Source organism: Myxine glutinosa, chromosome 14 (assembly GCF_964187855.1).
Source record: "Myxine glutinosa chromosome 14, kmMyxGlut1.1, whole genome shotgun sequence".
Lineage (NCBI taxonomy): Eukaryota > Metazoa > Chordata > Myxini > Myxiniformes > Myxinidae > Myxine > Myxine glutinosa.
Window position 1 is genome coordinate 38094978 of NC_136274.1, and position 18910 is coordinate 38113887.

Sequence of the window (18910 nt, forward strand, 5' to 3'; positions counted from 1 at the left end):
TTTTATTCTTTCTCTCCTCGTCCGAGCTTCGAGCGCAGGATTTAGTAGAGCTGGAGACAGACAGAGCCATCAGGGTTGTCAAGGGGAGGAAATAGCAGACGTATTTCCCTCTGACTATTCCTGGCTGGTGGAAGCGGACGCATCCTTTCCTCTCCTTGGTGCTGGCTTTGTGATGGCTGTGCTTGGTGCCGTGTGTGCCTGAAAGGAACGTCGGGGCTCGATGCAGCCGAGCAGGAATGACGAGGGAGGAGCTTGGGCCTGTTTGCTTCGCGTCGGCGGCTGGCAGAGAACGCCAATGCGTGTTTTCCCACGCAGGGATGCGGGATCTTTGATGACCCTGGACGGTCAAGGACGCCAGAGCTGAGTACCAGCTAACATTACACACACATTATTACTTTCATTTATTTCTCCCTGTGTGTATATTTTTGTCTGAATGGAGGATCCTCAATATCGGAATTTTAGTTTACTATGCACTCATTTTTGTTGCCTACATTATTTTTATTAAACCATTATTTATTGCATTTTAATTGTTGTATTGCGGCTTTGCTCGTTTTGTATGTTTATTTGTCTGTGGGAATCGGATAACCCCTGTCACGGCCGTCCGTACAGGTAAGGACCTTGCGGCCCACCACTACCCCCAGCGCGTGTCACTACCGCCATAGTTGGGTAAATGCCTCAGAGTTAAAGCTCTGTCGGCCATCCGTCACCCAGCGGTGTTCACTATAGGGGAGACACACGACAATACATTGGGAGCTTCAGTAGGAGCCATTTGTACCAGAACCTATCACAGGCTTTGATGTCCAACAACAACAACTCGACATTCTCTGAAGTGCTCGACATCTGAAGACCATTCCATGCCAACATAGGCCACGAGGTCACTAGTGGATTTGATGTTATTGAAGCCATATTGGTGATCATCGAGGAGAGTACAGGATTAGATGAGAGTTAAAAGTTATTTGTTGATGAGAAATTCCATAACTTTGTAGCTATTGGCAGTCAAGGTGATTACATGGTAATTGGGGGGGATCAAACGTGTCGCCCTTCTTAAGGACAAAGAACACATAGTCATGCTTCCAAGATGCTGGGTAACTACCGGTACTGTAAACCACCTTTACCACCTTTAGAGGCCATTTTTCCCCGCAAGCGGAGGATGGCCTTTTTCGGGGACCATGCTTGATGTTGTTTTTTGGTCCCCTTTTTGAAGCAATGTTTTACGGCCGGATGCCCTTCCTGACGCCAACCCTTTTTGTCGCCTTTTTACGACAAACAGGGAATTACCAGTGAATTGGTACTCAATTATGCCGACCTCGGAAGGATGACAGGCTGAGTCAACCCCCTGGCGTTAATTCAGCGATTGACCGGGATTCGAACCCAGGATCCTAGGATCCTAAGCCGGCACCCTAGCCGCTAGCCCAAAACTACCGGTACTGTAAGAGTGGTTGAAAAGTGTGGGGAAAATATGAGCAAGTTTGTGAGTGCAGTGTTTGAGGACAACAGCAGGAATGCCATTGGGACCATTGGCTTTGATGGTGACAAGGGAGAGCAGTTGTCTGACAAACTTTGTGAGTGGAAAATCGGATGACAGGCAGACTGTCATGGGAGTTGGATTTAGGAAAAGCAGTATTTTGTTGCAGTCATCGAGCATAGAATTTGCTGGAAATTGAGAGGCAAAGGTATTGGCTTTGGATTTAGTAGAGCTGGAGACAGACAGAGCCATCAGGGTTGTCAAGGGGAGAAAAATATGACTCAGCGAAGTTGGTGGAGATGCACTTAGTTAAGGACCAGAAGGGATTGTTCCTGCTAGGGAGAGAGGAGAGCTTGTCAGAGGTCTGCTGGATAAAAGCGGGGCTTTGGTTGTAGAGGTGATGCCCTATTAATTGTTGTGGGCAGCCAACTAAGTAATTTGACTATATGATCTGAAGCTTTCCAGGCTTTAAAGAGGTGTTTTTTTGAGGAGACAGAGGAAGCACAATGATGGTGTAACCACTATGGGATTATGCGGTTTCAAATTTAGGTGAGTGTGGTATCTGAAGAGACATACCCAGAAGGATGATTTCCGTGATTTGGTCTATTACAATGGAAGGATCAGCCTATAAATGGGAGTCTCACCAGGGAGAGTCTGTAAAAAATTTACAAAGGTCCTCCCATTTGGCAGAGCCATAATTCCAAAGGATATGGGAGATCGACTGAGAATACTGATACAACTGGATGGGATGGCCGGTAATGAGGCAGTGATCTGAGGATCCAACAGGTGCAGAAACAAAAACGTTTGTGTAAAGATGAGGTTTGGAAGTGAGAAAAAAATCCGGTTTTGAAGCTATCCGAGGAGTAGTCAGAAATGTGGGTGGGTTCGGAGATGAGTTGGCTAACGTCATTGAGAATACCAAAGGCTTCAGCTTCAGGCCCAGCTTGGTCAGTGTGGGTAGAGTAGAAAAGCCAGGAGGAATTGTGGATGTTGAATTCCCCAAGAATGATAATTTCAGAAGATGGAGATGATTCTTTGATTTGCTCGAAACAGGTTATTATTTATTCGTATGCAGTCTGTGGCTGCTTGGCTGCATCATTTTCTAGGGACGCGGCTGTGTCACTGATGCATTGCCCCCTTAGCAGCTAGCTGGCAAGCTCATTTTGCCAACCTCGGAAGGGCTGAGTTGACCCGCCAGGTACTAATTCAACAGCATGACAGGAGCTTGAATTCAAGACCCTAGGATCTGAAGCCAACACCAGGCTTGATACAGGTAGTGAGGTGTAAAAGAGCTGTATGTGATTGTTAGAGTGGCGAATGATAAAGGCAGCAGATGAATTTATTGACATTTATGTGGGAGATTTTGAGCCAGAAAATTTGAAAATGAAGGTTGGAATCCTCACGATGGGGATGGCAACTATCAGAGATTTTGAAGCGGACATAAGTGCATATGCCGGCCTTGGAGCGGAAACTGTGGTAGAGGATATACCCAGGGGACTGGAGGTGGGCGGTGGAGATAGTTTCAACAATCTGAGTCTCGGTATGGAACAGGAGATTATCCACCTAGTTGTTTTCAGCAGATGATGGGTCGGGTTGAGGTTAAATGAGGACCTCGGATGTTGGCAAAGGAGAGAGGGAACTGACAGGAGGATGGAGGTGCAGTAGATTATTGGCTCACAGTAAAATCTTGATGAAATATAATTATTTAGTGAAATGGAGTAGCCTCAAATTGCATTAAATAGAACAGAATGGACCATGTTGAGGGAGTCCTTCATCCTGTGGTGGACTAAATAGACTGGTCATGTCAAATCAAGTCAACCAGATGGAAGTTATTGGAAGAATGAGAGTGGAGGGCTGAAAGTGCAGAGTAATCAAGACCAAGGAGAGGCAATTAAAAAGATATAGGTGTATGGAGGCCACCAACCTGTGTGCGATGTGAGAGCACCAGGCCTTGTGTTTCTGCCTCATCACAGAAGATGTCAATCATGTCAATCATGTCAATGAAACCTTTATATCCCACAGAATCCAGGAGGAATGTATGTGATGTGGCGGTGGCGGCCTATAGAGGAGAGCTGTGCTCGATTGAGATACTCACTTTACAAGGAATAACTTGTAAAGATGGAGGGGGTATCATGTTTGTGGCTGGATTTGGATTCCAAGCTTTGCTATATGATCAGTCCAGAAGAGGTCAAGGCTGATGGTGAAGCCGGCAAGGAAAAGAGCCGGAAATGGCTGACCATGAAAATAGATAGGTCCGTTCATTTGATGATGCTTCTGGATGGGCTGCTTGAGGGGGGGGGGGGGGGCACTTGGAGCATTCCAGCCTCCACCGGTATGCGGGAGCGCTTTTTGTCTGCGTTTACCTCGTTGACCCCTTTAATCTTCCTACTCTTCTGCTTTCATTGATGTGCCTCCATTAAAGCCCCCCATAAAAATATTACTGCTAAGCATGCTTGGAATTTAGTTGTGCTGCATGGCATATAGTGTTTGTGTTGAAATCCATGTGCTACAAAGAAAAATCTCTGAGATTTACCTTGTCCTCAATATTTGTGAACCAATGAAATCTCTTTCTTTTAAACATTGAATGGTGCTTGTCTCTGATAATGTTTTTTTTTTAGTGTCTTTATCTTGCTACTCATTGGTGTCAGCATGGCGTGGATCCCAATCATCCAAAAAGCTCAAAGTGGACAGCTTTTTGACTACATCCAGTCCATAACCAGCTACCTCGGTCCACCTATTGCCTCTGTCTTCTTGCTTGCTATCTTTGTGAAGCGCGTAAATGAAGCGGTGAGTCAACAAGAGGGATATTTTAATCAAAACAAGCGTTACACCTAGGTCCCCCGTCGGTGAAGTGATGTGAGTTCACAAAGTGGAAGACGCAAGGCGGCCATCTTGGATTTTGACGTGGCGGCCCAATTTTCAATAGCGTTCTTCCTTATGCCTAGATACACCCACCCACCAGATTAGAAGTTGGTACTTCGCTTATTTTTCAAGATATTCCGCTCACAAGGTTCAGACATACATGGTGGTGGCCATCTTGGATTTTGATGTGGCGACCCAATTTTCAATAGCGTTCTTCCTTGTGCCTAGATAGAGCCTGGTGTTGGGCTAGCGGCTCGGTGTCAGCTTAGGATACCTGGGATCCTGGGTTCGAATCCCAGTCGATCGCTGAATTAACGCCAGGGGGGTTGACTCAGCCTGTCATCCTTCCGAGGTCGGCAAATTGAGTACCAGTTCACTGGTAATTCCCTGCTTGTCGTAAAAGGCAACAAAAAGGGTTGGCGGCAGGAAGGGCATCCGGCCATAAAACATTGCTTCAAAAAGGGGACCAACAAAAACACACAACAACCACGGTGCCCGAAAAAGGCCAACCCCTGCTTTGCGGGGAAAAATGGCCTCTAAAGGTGGTCCTGTGCCTAGATACACCCACACACCAGATTAGAAGTTGGTACTTCACTTATTTTTCAAGATATTCATCTCACAAGGTTCAGACATATATGGCGGCGGCCATATTGGATTTTGACGTGGCGACCCAATTTTCAATAGCGTTCTTCCTTATGCCTAGATACACCCACACACCAGATTAGAAGTTGGTACTTCGCTTATTTTTCAAGATGTTCAGCTCACAAGGTTCAGACATACATGGCGGCGGCCATCTTGGATTTTGACGTGGGTTGCACCACACACCAAATTCGAATGCGGTCCTTCGCTTACGCATGCATGCACGCACGCCCGCACGCAAACACGCACGCACAGACGGACGGATAGTGTAGCAGCATAGCAAACCTGTTGTGCATTTTGTGATACAAGCACCAAATTTGGCACAAATGTACATTAATATGTTGCGAACATTTTCAGATATTGGGCCACTTGAAATTCCGTAATTTCTTTTTCAAATTTTTTCAAATTTCGTAATTTCAAATTTTTCGGGTGACACCGTCACAATTTCGGTCTTCGAGGCCGGCCGATATAGTGGGGCGGCTTAGCCCAAATATTCAAAAGAATTGTGCATTTTGTGATACAAGCACCAAATTTGGCACAAATGTACATTAATATGTTGCGAACATTGTGTGGTCAGCAATGAAGACGAGAGTCTGAATTACATGTATGCAAAAGACCTTGTGAACCAGTGAAGCAAATACACGGGTAAGCATGAATTAAATCTAGGGCATGATATAATTTCCATGATGTTTACCTCTACACTCAATGGTGGAAGGAGGTAATGTTTTGATCCCAGCTTGTCTGTATGTCTGTTTGTCTGTTAGTCCACAAAATTCCAGACAAAGCTTGTAGTAGTGGTAGTTGTAGTGGTAGTGGTGATAACAGAAATTGTTATATAGAACTGAACTTATATTATTATTATATGCAGAAAATAACTTCATTTCTATATGCCCTGCAGTGGACAGGTTAATTGGTTTATGCACTGAAGGGGTCACCCTGGTGTGCACTGCTGTGTTCTGCCTCACTGAGTTGTTCAGGTATGATGTACTCAGCACAAGCTTCCGGTCGGCCCGGAGGTGGGGGTGCGGGGCCTGTCACGGAACGTCAAAACAAACGGCCTGCCGGGGCCGCCCAAAAGTCGGGCGTGAGGGGCGCGTCCACTAATGGAACGCCTCTCGCTTCCCAGATCGAGGGCCACGTGGTCAGGAGAACCTCGTCACTTCTGGTCACACTTTGCCTATCGGCCGGCCTCGAAGACCGAAATTGTGACGGTGTCACCCGAAAAATTTGAAATTACGAAATTTGAAAAAATTTGAAAAAAGAAATTACGGAATTTCAAGTGGCCCAATATCTGAAAATGTTCGCAACATATTAATGTACATTTGTGCCAAATTTGGTGCTTGTATCACAAAATGCACAATTCTTTTGAATATTTGGGCTAAGCCGCCCCACTAGGAGGGGAAAACCATAGTCCCCCTTTCGCTCCGCGGTGCGACGGGGGACAACAAGTGTTGGGTTGGCCAACAAATATCACAGGCTTGTCAAAATTGTCGCTTGTAAAATTGCAGTTTTAAAGTACACATGATCATCGGGTTGGTCTCGATCAGACACTACAGACAATCTCTTCTCGCCATCGCTTTAGGGACATCACGCCTGTTGATGTTCGAGTCGCGTTCCAGCGTATCGATGTAGGTTGTAGCGGGACATCTTCTTGAGCGGTGACCATGAGAAGGTTGGCCATCTCTCGATCACTTCTCCAGCAATGCCCACTAAACCTGAGATGTTTCTGGAGTAGTGACTCCAATCGTTCCATACAACTGTTCATTAGTCCAGTGTGCTCTCCATGAAATGTTGAATGATGCCATCAGTAGTCTGGTGCATACACCATCGAGCCGTTTGGACAGAGTGTTGATCATCCTCAAGGTTTCTGTATACATGAAATATAATTCTCTTGAAAACAAACTTTTCCATTTGGTTGATGACTCCACCTTATGCAGAACAATATGTCAAATTTGTGAAAGGCTCGCGGCAGCTGAATCTCTTTCATAAGACCTGGACAAGTTAAGCCACTGGTCTGTTTCTTGGAATGTGATGTTCAATGCTGGCAAGTCACATGCTCTCACACTCTCTCTCTTCACACAAGGATCAGCAACCAAATTATCCAATTCCCTTCTCTGAACAGCCAATGGAAGAGTTGCAGTCCCAGGAAATCCTAGGCCTCATGATCTGCTGTAACCTTTCATGGGAGGATGACATCACCAAGTTGGTTTTCTCCATTGAGCTAAGTCACACCAACCTCATCACACTGTACAAAGCCTTCATATGGGGCTACATTGACTTAGGCTCCTCAGTCAATCTCGCACCAGCGGCGAGTTGGTGGGCTTTCCATCTTATAAATTATGTCAAGTGCTTGTGCATTTGTTTGTGTGTTTTTATGTGCATTTGTGAGTTTGTTTGTTAATCTTTCACAGCTGAACCATAGCATCTAGAGGCCCTAAATTTTGGGTGTAGGTACTGTACTGTCGCGTTTATGGCGATTAAAGTCTTGCCAGGGAACGGATAGCCGAACAAGCTGTTACTCCGACGTGTTCAGTTCAATATGTGGCGAAGTTAATACATGCCCGGGGAGGGGGGGAAACCGCCCGGGGCGGGGGAACCGCCCAGGGGGGGGGGGGGGCAAGGAGGAGGAAGAGGATGCTGAAGAGCACTTACCTGCATGGATCCAACCGGCAGTCTCCAAACCCTGCAATAAATAAACTCAAACGAAAACGGTTTTTGAATGTACAAAAATAAACAGGTTTATTTAAAGAAATACCGGTACAAAATAAAACGCGATCAAATAATTTCCTAAATTGGGACGTCTCCACAACCAGACTTTAAACATGGACACAGGGAAAGATAACTGAAAATAATGTGTGTGTGGGTGCACTTAACTCTGATCACTGGTGGGGTCATGTCAGGAGTCGTCAAAATCGTCCGGGGCGTTGGCGGGAACCACCCGGTCATTGGCGGGAACCACTCGCTCCCGCACTGCGAGGCCTCCGCACGCCCTCGTTCACTAGGCCGCGCCAAACGGATAGATACTGAGGATACAGAGGGATAGCTCTCACAAAGGGATAGATACCGAGGTAACGACGTACAAGGGATATTCCCTGCTAAAAATGTTCTATAGAGATTCCATAAAAATGTTTCTATAGAAATCTTATAGACATCCCATAGAACAGTCCAATAGAGTTTCTATAGAACTCTAGGACCGTTTCTATAGAACAACTTTCCTATAGAACATGTTTTCTTATATAATCCTGAAGAGCACTTTATATACAATCTTATAGAGCGGTTTCTATAGAATCCTATAGGATCGTTCTTTAGAATCCTAAAGACCTGTTTCAATAGAACCATATGGAATGGCTTCTATAGAATGGCACAAAATCCTCTAGAATTAATTTATATAGAACCCTTTAGAACTGTTTTCTATAGAATACTGTTCTAAAAAACTTTTCTATAGGACAAAAGTGCATAGACTACTACTACTAGAGACAAGAGGCTTTGGCTTCGCCGGCTCATTGTGGCTTTGCAGTCGGGTACTAGTAGAGAACAGTGAATCTAGGAAAGGGGCCGTGATCAAACGGTTTGGACAGGACGACACACTAAACTCCCTTTCGGTTTCGGCACAACATTTAATGAAACAAGGCAAAGATGGCAGCAATCAACTCGCTCACACGAGCCATCAGCAAGAAGCAGGAAGTCTCCTCCCTTTCCGGTGCAAATCATAAAACAAAAAGTAAGAATTACAGGCTCGCACTACACCAACATGACATCAACATATTGCAAGAAAACATTCATAAGCAAAGCAGGAAACATTCACGTATATCGTACGCATAGTATCAGAGACTTTCTAACAGCCACCCCCAAATTTGTGGAATAAATTTGTAAAAAAGGGAAAGTCTTTCAGTCCATTCACCCCTCACCCATCATCCTCAAGCTTCGAGAGCCGGATCAATTTAGCAAGTGGTCGAACATAGTTCTTGCCATGAACGTGAATGCTGGCAGTTCGAGCTCGGCCATCTGAGCCCGGAAAGATGCCACGAGCCATCAAACCATCACCGAGCCATCTAAACGAGCCATCTAATGTTAAAAACGAGCCATCAAACCATCACCGAGCCACCTAATGTTAAAAACGAGCCATCAAACCATCACCGAGCCACCTAATGTTAAAAACGAGCCATCAAACCATCACCGAGCCATCTAAACGAGCCATATAATGTTAAAAACGAGCCATCAAACCATCACCGAGCCATCTAAATGAGCCATCTAATGTTAAAAACGAGCCATCAAACCATCACCGAGCCATCAAACCATCACCGAGCCATTTAAACGAGCCATCTAATGTTAAAAACGAGCCATCAAACCATCACCGAACCATCTAAACGAGCCATCTAGTGTTAAAAACGAGCCATCAAACCATCACCGAGCCATCTAAATGAGCCATCTAAACGAGCCATCTAATGTTAAAAACGAGCCATCAAACCATCACCGAGCCATCTAAATGAGCCATCTAAACGAGCCATCTAATGTTAAAAACGAGCCATCAAACAATCACCGAGCCATCTAAACGAGCCATCTAATGTTAAAAACGAGCCATCAAACCATCACCGAACCATCTAAACGAGCCATCTAAACGAGCCATCTAATGTTAAAAACGAGCCATCACCTTGCCAAACAAGGTCATCAAGTGTGTATCAATATGCCTATCAAAGTCACTTTTGTGAACTAGAAAACCCTGTACGTCATATAACACAATACACATGGTAACTCTTCAGAAATTGAGATTTCTGTACAAATGTAATGACTTTATTTTCTGTAGAATTTCAATCTGATTCTATAGGATACAAACTCTTTCTTAAAGAATTTTCATCTGTAGAACAGGAGTCCTCTTCTATAGAACACCATTTTATAGACCACCATTGCTGTCCTACAGAACAGGAGTCCTCTTCTATAGAACACCATTTTATAGAACACCATTGCTGTCCTATAGAACAGGAGTCCTCTTCTATAGAACACCATTTTATAGACCACCATTGCTGTCCTATAGAACAGGAGTGTTGTCCTATAGAACACCATTTCTGTCCTATAGAACAGAGTCCTCTTCCATAGACCACCATTGCTGTCCTATAGAACAGGAGTCCTCTTCTATAGAACACCATTTTATAGACCACCATTGCTGTCCAATAGAACAGGAGTCCTCTTCTATAGAACACCATTTTATAGACCACCATTGCTGTCCTATAGAACAGGAGTGTTGTCCTATAGAACACCATTTCTGTCCTATAGAACAGAGTCCTCTTCTACAGACCACCAATGTTGTCCTATAGAACAGAGGTGCTCTTCTATAGACCACCATTGTTGTCCTATAGAACAGAGATGCTCTTCTATAGACCACCATTTCTGCCCTATGGAACAGAGTCCTCTTCTATAGACCACCATTGTTGTCCTTTAGAACAGAGGTGCTCTTCTATAGACCACCATTGCTGTTCTATAGAACAGAGGTGCTCTTCTATAGACCACCATTGCTGTTCTATAGAACAGAGGTGCTCTTCTATAGACCACCATTGCTGTCCTATAGAACAGAGTCCTCTTCTATAGACCACCATTGCTGTTCTATAGAACAGAGTCCTCTTCTATAGACCACCATTGCTGTTCTATAGAACAGAGGTGCTCTTCTATAGACCACCATTGCTGTTCTATAGAACAGAGGTGCTCTTCTATAGACCACTATTGCTGTTCTATAGAACAGAGGTGCTCTTCTATAGACCACCATTGCTGTTCTATAGAACAGAGTCCTCTTCTATAGACCACCATTGCTGTTCTATAGAACAGGAGTGTTGTCCTATGGAACACCATTTTATAGAACACCATTGCTGTCCTCTAGAACAGGAGTGTTGTCCGAAAGAACACCATTTCTGTCCTATAGAACAGAGACCTCTTCTATAGACCACCATTGTTGTCCTATAGAACAGGAGTGTTGTCCTGTAGAACTACGGTGCTGTTCTATAGAAATAAATTGTTCCATAGAGATTTCTATAGAAGTCTATTGGTTTCTTTCGATATTGTATGGAACATTTTTTAGCAGGGTTTTACCCATAATCCCTGAGTTACTTAGCACAAGAGCCACCCTTCGTATGGCCACACGTAACACTTCATCCGAACACACGACCTACCGGATCCCGACTTATTACATGGTGGTTCTTCTTCTTCACGCCAATCAGAGCATGCTAATTTATGCAAATCTACCTGAACTAAAATAATCACTGCCTACCCCCTGCAAACGTAACAGTACTTCAGAAGCTGGCCAAGGTTTTAAGCTTCATACGTTGACCTTGAAGGCCATTTTGAGGCCACCAAAGGCTGCTATAAAGTGTATTTTGAGATTGGGGGGGGGGGGGTCAGGCAATGCTGCAGCTGGCCCGCAGGCAGAAGGTAACCAGCATGAGGCAAATAACTCCATGGCTTTTCAATGTTCAAAACAACCCGAACCCCCCCCCCCCCCCCCCCCCCCGCCTGGAAAAGCTCACCCAGCCGGGTACCCACCCCGTCACCCCCACCCCCCTAGTCTTATATAAGCATACATCTAGCCTTGCTCCTCCTGCCCTCAAATACCTCTACTCTCCCCCAAGCAAGTGCACCGCATGCATTCCTCCATAAGCCTTTATATGCTCCTCCTCCATAATTGAGTCTATTTGTCCACGTGCACGCATTCATCCCATTATACTCCCGATTATGGAATCATCTTCTTGTGTCCGTTGACTCATTCTCCTCACTTCAGTGTTTCAATGTTCTATCTCACTAGTTCATGCACTCACCTATGCACATTCACACTCCTGGACGTTTTTCACATTTTGTTGTGTTACAGCCTGATGTTAAAATGGAACCACCATTAGAGGCCATTTTTCCCCTCAAAGTGGGGGTTGGCCTTGTTCGGCCACCGTGGTCCCCTTTTTGAAGCGATGTTTTATGGCCAGATGCCCTCCCTGCCGCCTCCCCTTTTTGAAGCGATGTTTTATGGCCAGATGCCCTTCCTGCCGCCAACCTTGTTCGTGTCCTCTTGCGATGCGCAGGGAATCACCAGTGAACTTGTACTCAATTTGCCGACCTCGGGAGGATGACAGGGTGAGTCAACCCCCCTGGCATTAATTCAGCGATCGACCAGGATTCGAACCCAGGATCCTAGGATCCTAACCCAGCACCCTAACCGCTAAGCCAACACCAGGCACCTGATGTTAAAATGGGTTGAATTGAATTTTTTTTGTCACCGATCCATGCATAATACCCCAATACCCCATAATGTCAAAGTGGATTTTTTATGTTTAGAATTTTTTACAAAATAATTGAAAATGAAATACGGAAATATCTAATTTACATAAGTATTCAACCCCTGAGTCAATACTTCACAGAAGCACCTTTTGCAGCAATTACAGCATCGAGTCTTTTTGGGTATGTCTGTATCAGCTTTGCACATCTGAAGTTGGGGAGTTTCTCCCATTCTTCCTTGCAGATTTGCTCAAGCTCTGTCAAGTTTGATGGGGAGCGTCGGTGAACAGCAATCTTGATGTCCTTACACAGATTCTCAATAGGATTCAAGTCTGGGCTTTGGCTGGGCCACTCAAGGACTTTCACGTTCTTGTTTTGAAGCCATTCCAGTGTTGCTTTGGCTGTATGCTTGGGGTCATTGTCCTGTTGGAACGTAAATCTTAGCCACAGTCTAAGGTCTTTTGTACTCTGAAGCAGATTCTCCTCAAGGATTTGCCTGTATTTGGCTCCATTCATTGTTCATCCTTCCATGTCTCACAGTCCCTGCCACCGAAAAGCATCCCCATAACATGATGCTGCCACCTCCATGTTTCAACAGATAGATATGGTGTTAGATGGGTGATGGGCTGTGCTCGGTTTCCATCATATGTTGCACTTAGCATTCAAGCCAAAGAGTTCTATTTTTGTCTCATCATACACCAGAAACTTGTACCTCATGCTCTGAGTCTTTCATATGCCTTTTTACAAATCCCAGGCATGCTGTCATGTGCCTTTTTCGCAGCAATGGCTTCCGTTTGGCCACTCTCCCAGAAAGCCTAGATATGTGAAGTGCTGCAGAAACTGTTGTCCTTTCGGCAGGTGCTCCCATCTTAGCCAAGGAACTCTGTAGTAGTCGGAGTGGTCATTGGTTTATTGGTCACTTCCCTGACCAAGGTCCTTCTTGCCCAGTTGCTCAGTTCGGTTAGATTGCCAGCTCTAGGAAGGGTCTGGGTAATTCCATATTCTTTCCATTTCCTAATGATGGAGCTCACTGTGCTCTTGGGAACTTTTATCACTCTAGAAATTGTTTTATACCCTTCCCCAGATCTATGCCTCCTCACAATTTTATCTCGGAGATCTACGGACAGTTCCTTGGACTTCATGGTAGAGTTTCTGCTCTTACATGCACTGTGGGACCTTATATAGAAAGGTGTGTTTCTTTCTAAGTCATGTCCAATCAATTGAATTGGCCACAGGTGAACTCCAATCAAGTTGTAGAGACATCTCAATGATGCTCAAAGGAAATTGGATGCATCTGAGCTCAATTTGGAGGTTTATAGCAAAGGGGTTGAATACTTATTGACTCAAGACATTTCAGATTTTCATTATTTATTATTTTTGTAAAAAATTCTAACAATGAAATTCCACTTTGACATTATGGGGATCAATGACCAAAAAATCTCAGTTTAACCCATTTTGAATTCAGGCTGTAACAACAAAATGTGAAAAATCAATTGCGCGAATACTTTCTAAAGGCACTGTGTATATGTATATGTACACACAACCAGACCCAGTGGTATAATGGTTAGAGCATCCACTCTCTGTGAGGTCGGAGGTTCAAACCCCGGCCGAGTTAGGCCAAAGACTTTATGTAAAATAAAAATGGTATGTACTGCTTCTTTGCTTGACGCCCAGCATATAAAAAGGATAGAACACTGACAAACAATGCTGGGATGGCAATGGCAAACTACCCAGTATACCCTTGCCATGATACTGCTTCGGCAGCACCAACGTTCTGTAAACAGTGTGGTATGTATGTATGTATGTGTACATATGTGTGGGGGTGGAAAGACCACCGATCTGCCTCCAACGAGAGAGCAACAGACCTTGTGCTTCCACATAATCACAGGAAACTCCGATAATTTTGAGAGCTTTAGATTCCACAGAATCCAGGAGAGACACGTGATGCTGGAGCGCCATCCCATAGCAGACGTTGAGCAGTATTCCATTGAGCTTCTGACAAAGGCCTTGCAGACTGTGAGAAGCTCTGGTTAGCTCTGATTTCCCAAGGAAAGACATGGATCGTCGGAGGATTAAATTGTTAAAAATAATAAGGAATCGGTTGAACCTAGGCCGTGTTAATATTATATGAAGGCAGTTTCCATTTCTTTCTACTGATATCGGCAATGAAGTTTTCTGAGGCCTCTTTGCATAGCCTGCTCTTCCTTCCACAAAGCATCCATTGATTGGCACGATACAAGCCTCATGACTCCGCTATGCAATGCTCCAAAGCGCAGCACCACATAGGTGAATCTAGCCCAGGCCAGGCAAAGATAGTCAAGATGGTTGCACCCATTTCCATCAATATGAAAATAATGGGGCCTCAGCAGTTCAGTTGGCACAGTCAATTCTTTGTTATGTCCAGCACGGTAGCCACAGGTAAGCGCAGTATTACAATTCTGGCTGTGCCACACAGAGGTCAGTGGATCGAGCCATTCTACCTGTTGAATACCCCCTTCTACCCCATTATAAAATGGGGTAAATACGTATAGCAATCTTACATCCCACATCCCTCCTCTACCCCATTCCCCTTTTCCATACGTACATCTGTAATATGTAGGTGGCCTGTTTGAACCTATGAGGGAGGAACTTTGTATAGTAGGAAGTCACTATCTGAGGATGGTGATATTGTATACAGGTATTGTTGGGCCTGTTAATTTATTAGCACAGGCAATCAGATAGATTTATTCTGTGTGACACAGTTGGTTTTGCCCATTTGTTTTTCAGGGAGCATTTTGGGGCCTCGTTTTGGGATTGTTTGTTGGATTGGCTCGGTTGATCACAGAGTTCGCTTACGGCACGGGAAGTTGTGTCGAGAAAACAAACTGCCCGACAATCATCTGTGGTGTCCATTACCTGTACTTCGCCATCATTCTTTTCGTCATAACCTGCATGATCACTGTGGTGGTTTCACTGATGACACCACCTATTGATGATAAACACGTATGTATCGCATAGTTACCCTTTACCCTGCTGTGCCCTGCAAAAGAGATGCATTGGTATCTTTAGGACATCAAAGTTTGATTCCATCCTAATCACAATGGAACACCAGGAAGTAAGGATCCTCGAATTAGGAAATTATTTAGCTTGATATGAAAGTGTTCTTCGTTCTTTTGTGTAGTTGTTTTAATTTGTGAGTTAAAGTGAATTGAGTGTTAAGAGTGAATTGAGATATTATTATTTTATCGTAATTCAAACTGAGCGGTGCCAAAAGAGGACAAAGGATAAATCACATAGGGTAAGACTTACAAGGGATAATTTATCCTTATCCCCTAAGCTAGTTAACATGTGCCGCCCCCTCGTGACGGGGACGAAGATACACCTTACTCCGACATTCGGCTAAACAAAACTTATTACGTGGGTGATGACATCCGGAGCATGATACCTACACAAATCTACCTGACTCTCTCTACATATCACTACCCCACAAACATAACATTATTTAGCTTGATATGAAAGTGTTCTTCGTTATTTTGTGAGGTTGTTTTAATTTGTGAGTTAAAGTGAATTGAGTGTTAAGAGTGAATTGAGATATGATCATTTTATCGTAATCAATTAGTACAAGTTCATTCCCTGAATGTTAAAGTGTGTGTTTCTTGGATCTGTGTAGCTGCATCGCTTGTGTTGGACAATGCGGCACAGCAAGGAGCCCCGTGTGGACCTGGATGCACAGGCCGACGTAACATGCCAGCAACATGAAGACACGACGAACCCAGTACATGAAGACACGTCTCATGGTATTCATACTAAATACTCATGTCTGCCACACACCATCCTGTCTGTGGTCCACAAACAGATCTGGGTAGGTAGCCAGGAAAATTGTATCTACTCTGTCCTGACGATATGGATTGAGTACTCCAAGTTACGGTATTGGTATTCAGTACTCCCTACTCCAAGGGAACTAGTCCATACAGGTTGAGAATGGAATAACGTTATTGTGGCGATTGTCATACAGGGAGTTGTGGTGAGCAGCATGTTCAAGTGCTTTGTGCAGTCTGTGCATAACTAGACATTATCAAGTCGTTTTCTCTCTCTCTCTGCTCTTTTGTTAATTAGCAGAGATGGATTTTTTTTTGATGTTTTCATAACTTCCTCTTTTTTCTTCTTCGCACTTCTTGGGGCTTCCGGCCGTTTCTCTTTCAGTAGGTACATTTTCTCATCGTATTGTTCTCGGCAAGGTGAATTTCTACCTCTGCGACCGAAGGTGGATGGAGGTTATGCTTTCACCCCTGTCTGTCTGTCTGTTTGTTTGTCTGTGAACAAGATATCTCAAAACGTTGTGGACGGATTCGGACGAAATTTGGCAGAGGTAGTGTAGGTGGCAATCACGAAATTATTCGATTTTGGTGAAGATCCGGATTCATTCACATTCTACTAGAATTTTTAAAGTGATTCTTCACCATTCATTGGGAGAGGGGGCCAAAAACGATACATAGCAGGATATCTCAAAAAGTTGTGGACGGATTTGGACGAAACTTGGTGTACAGGTTGTGTGTGACAAGGAAGAATCGATTCAATTTTGGTGAAGATCTGAATATGGATTCGGATACGAGAATTATTTAATTTTTAAGTGATTCGTCACCATTGAGAGATCCGGTGAAAAGCGATATATAACATGATATTTTAAAAAGTTATGGATGACATGCCAAAACTAGGTGAATGAGTTGATTAGGTGACAAGGACAACCTGATTAGATTTTGGTTGAGGTCCGAATCCAGATCTGGCCTATCATTGGGATACAAAACAAACTGTTCAGCCTGGCGGAGTTATGCTCTCTACCAAGTGCCGTTCTAGTTTATATAGGGAAATGTTTTTTGTTTTGTTTCTTCATGCTTATGTACAAATTTGATTTGATAATCTGTTGAGTTTTGTACATACAAGGCCTATCCAACAGCTGCAGTTTGGTGCACATTAATCAATGCTATCAGTCCACCACGTACTTCATGCCTTGGCAGTCAGTCTTGGGATGCATTGACTTTGATAGAATATTTTATAAAAAAGTAAGCAGTTTTATCCTTCTGGTTTCCATATGCCATTGCAGGATACTGCAACTACATAAAATATAGCTGGTTTATGCTTTTCAAACTATTACTTGGGGTAAGGTCGATTTAGCATCACTGAAAACTCGTCTTTAAATCACCACCAACAACAAATAAAACTAGAGTTCATAGAAAACCTTAACCCACTCTATCTTGAGAAACAAGGACATTGGCGGGGCCTACAAGCGGCAAATCTGATTCGTCGTAATGACGTAAAATGCCGTAATATTTTGTTCAAGTATTGCCAAACAGAAGGGTATTTGAAAGTGCCACAAGGGTGATTTGTGTTCTAGAGCTGTGTTCAAGTATATCATTAAATTGAAATAAAAGAAAGATATTAAAGGTTGTAGAAAAAAAAACATTCTGGAATTTACCACCTTTGATGCAACGTCTTTTACACCACTTTATTTAACACGTTACGGTAGTTATTCATGCCTGTTGTTTGTGTCCTTTATGAGGTTACTAAAAACAGTACATTTCCTGTTTGGAATGATTTTCTCTTTGTGGTTTGACTGCCAGACAGGCGGACAGAGTAAAACAAATTGTTCGACTGCATGTGTGATCGGGACGGATTCAAAGACAAAGTACGGTAAAACGGCAGGCTTGTTTTCCGATTCGTGTTTTAAATATAACATTCAATTGAAATGAAGTTGCTCCTCGAACATAAATTTACGTTTTCAGATGGACGGAGAGACAGACAGACATGAACCAATTGCTTAACCCTGCTTTTCGCTTTGCGTGCACCGTCTATACTATAAAAAAGATGTTTGTTTGTGTGTCTGTGTAGCTATTTTTCGACAGATGGCCAAACGGATCTTCATCAAACTGTCAGAGGTTCATCAGTGAGTGGCAGCAAGTTTTATGCAAAAAAACAAAAATTGGGAATTTTTCAAATTTTGAATGTTTTATCCATCCATAGTGCCTAAACCTTTGTAGCTCAGTGAAAGGTGATATTAAATGATCCCGTTTTAAAGTACAGGGGAACTTATGCGATGGCGCATCATCCGACCATCAGTCCGTCCGTCATTCCGTCCGTAAACACTTGCAACTTCTTCTCCGAAACCGCTGATGGGATTGCGACCAAATTTGGCACAAATTATATTTGTTATGTTGTGACTAAAGTTTGTTAAAGTCATTTTTAAAAATCGGGCCCTGAGGGGGTCTACTGGGGGGTTTCCTCCCAAAATAGGTATTTGCTTTCTGCTAAAAACTGCACATACAATTCCGATGAAAATTGACCATAACGTTCCGTTCATCACCCGTGATGTACCAATGTTTGTTGCCGGCATTTAAAAAATCGGGATCTAAGCCGGTCTATGTGGGGGAGAGCATGTTGCCACTCCCTCCCCACCCCACCCCCCCCCCCCCCCCAACTCCCAAAGTAGGTATTTGCTCCTTTCTCTGAAACTACATACATGATTTCAATGAAACTTCACCACAACCTTATGTTTGATGTACCAACGTTTGTTTAAGGCATTACAAAAATTGGGGTCTGAGGTGGTAGACGGGTTTTTGTTTGTTTGTTCAAAGCCACAAAGAAAAACTAGAAAAAAACAACAACTTGATTTCTTCAAAATGCCAACAGGATTAGAAGAGCACCAGGCAACACCAGGTATGC

The 18910-nt window shown here is 43.8% G+C and overlaps 1 protein-coding gene across 2 annotated transcripts in view; it reads left to right on the top strand.

Moving 5' to 3' along the window:
* The window catches only part of LOC137439639 (sodium/glucose cotransporter 1), a gene marked incomplete at its 5' end in the record, with an annotated part of 66224 nt that overhangs the window by 33128 nt on the left and 14186 nt on the right, over positions 1-18910 (top strand). For both annotated transcript variants that reach the window (XM_068135589.2, XM_068135590.2), the window contains 3 exon segments: positions 4084-4252; positions 14981-15196; positions 15864-15990. In XM_068135589.2, coding sequence (XP_067991690.2) covers positions 4084-4252; positions 14981-15196; positions 15864-15990 — 512 coding nt within the window.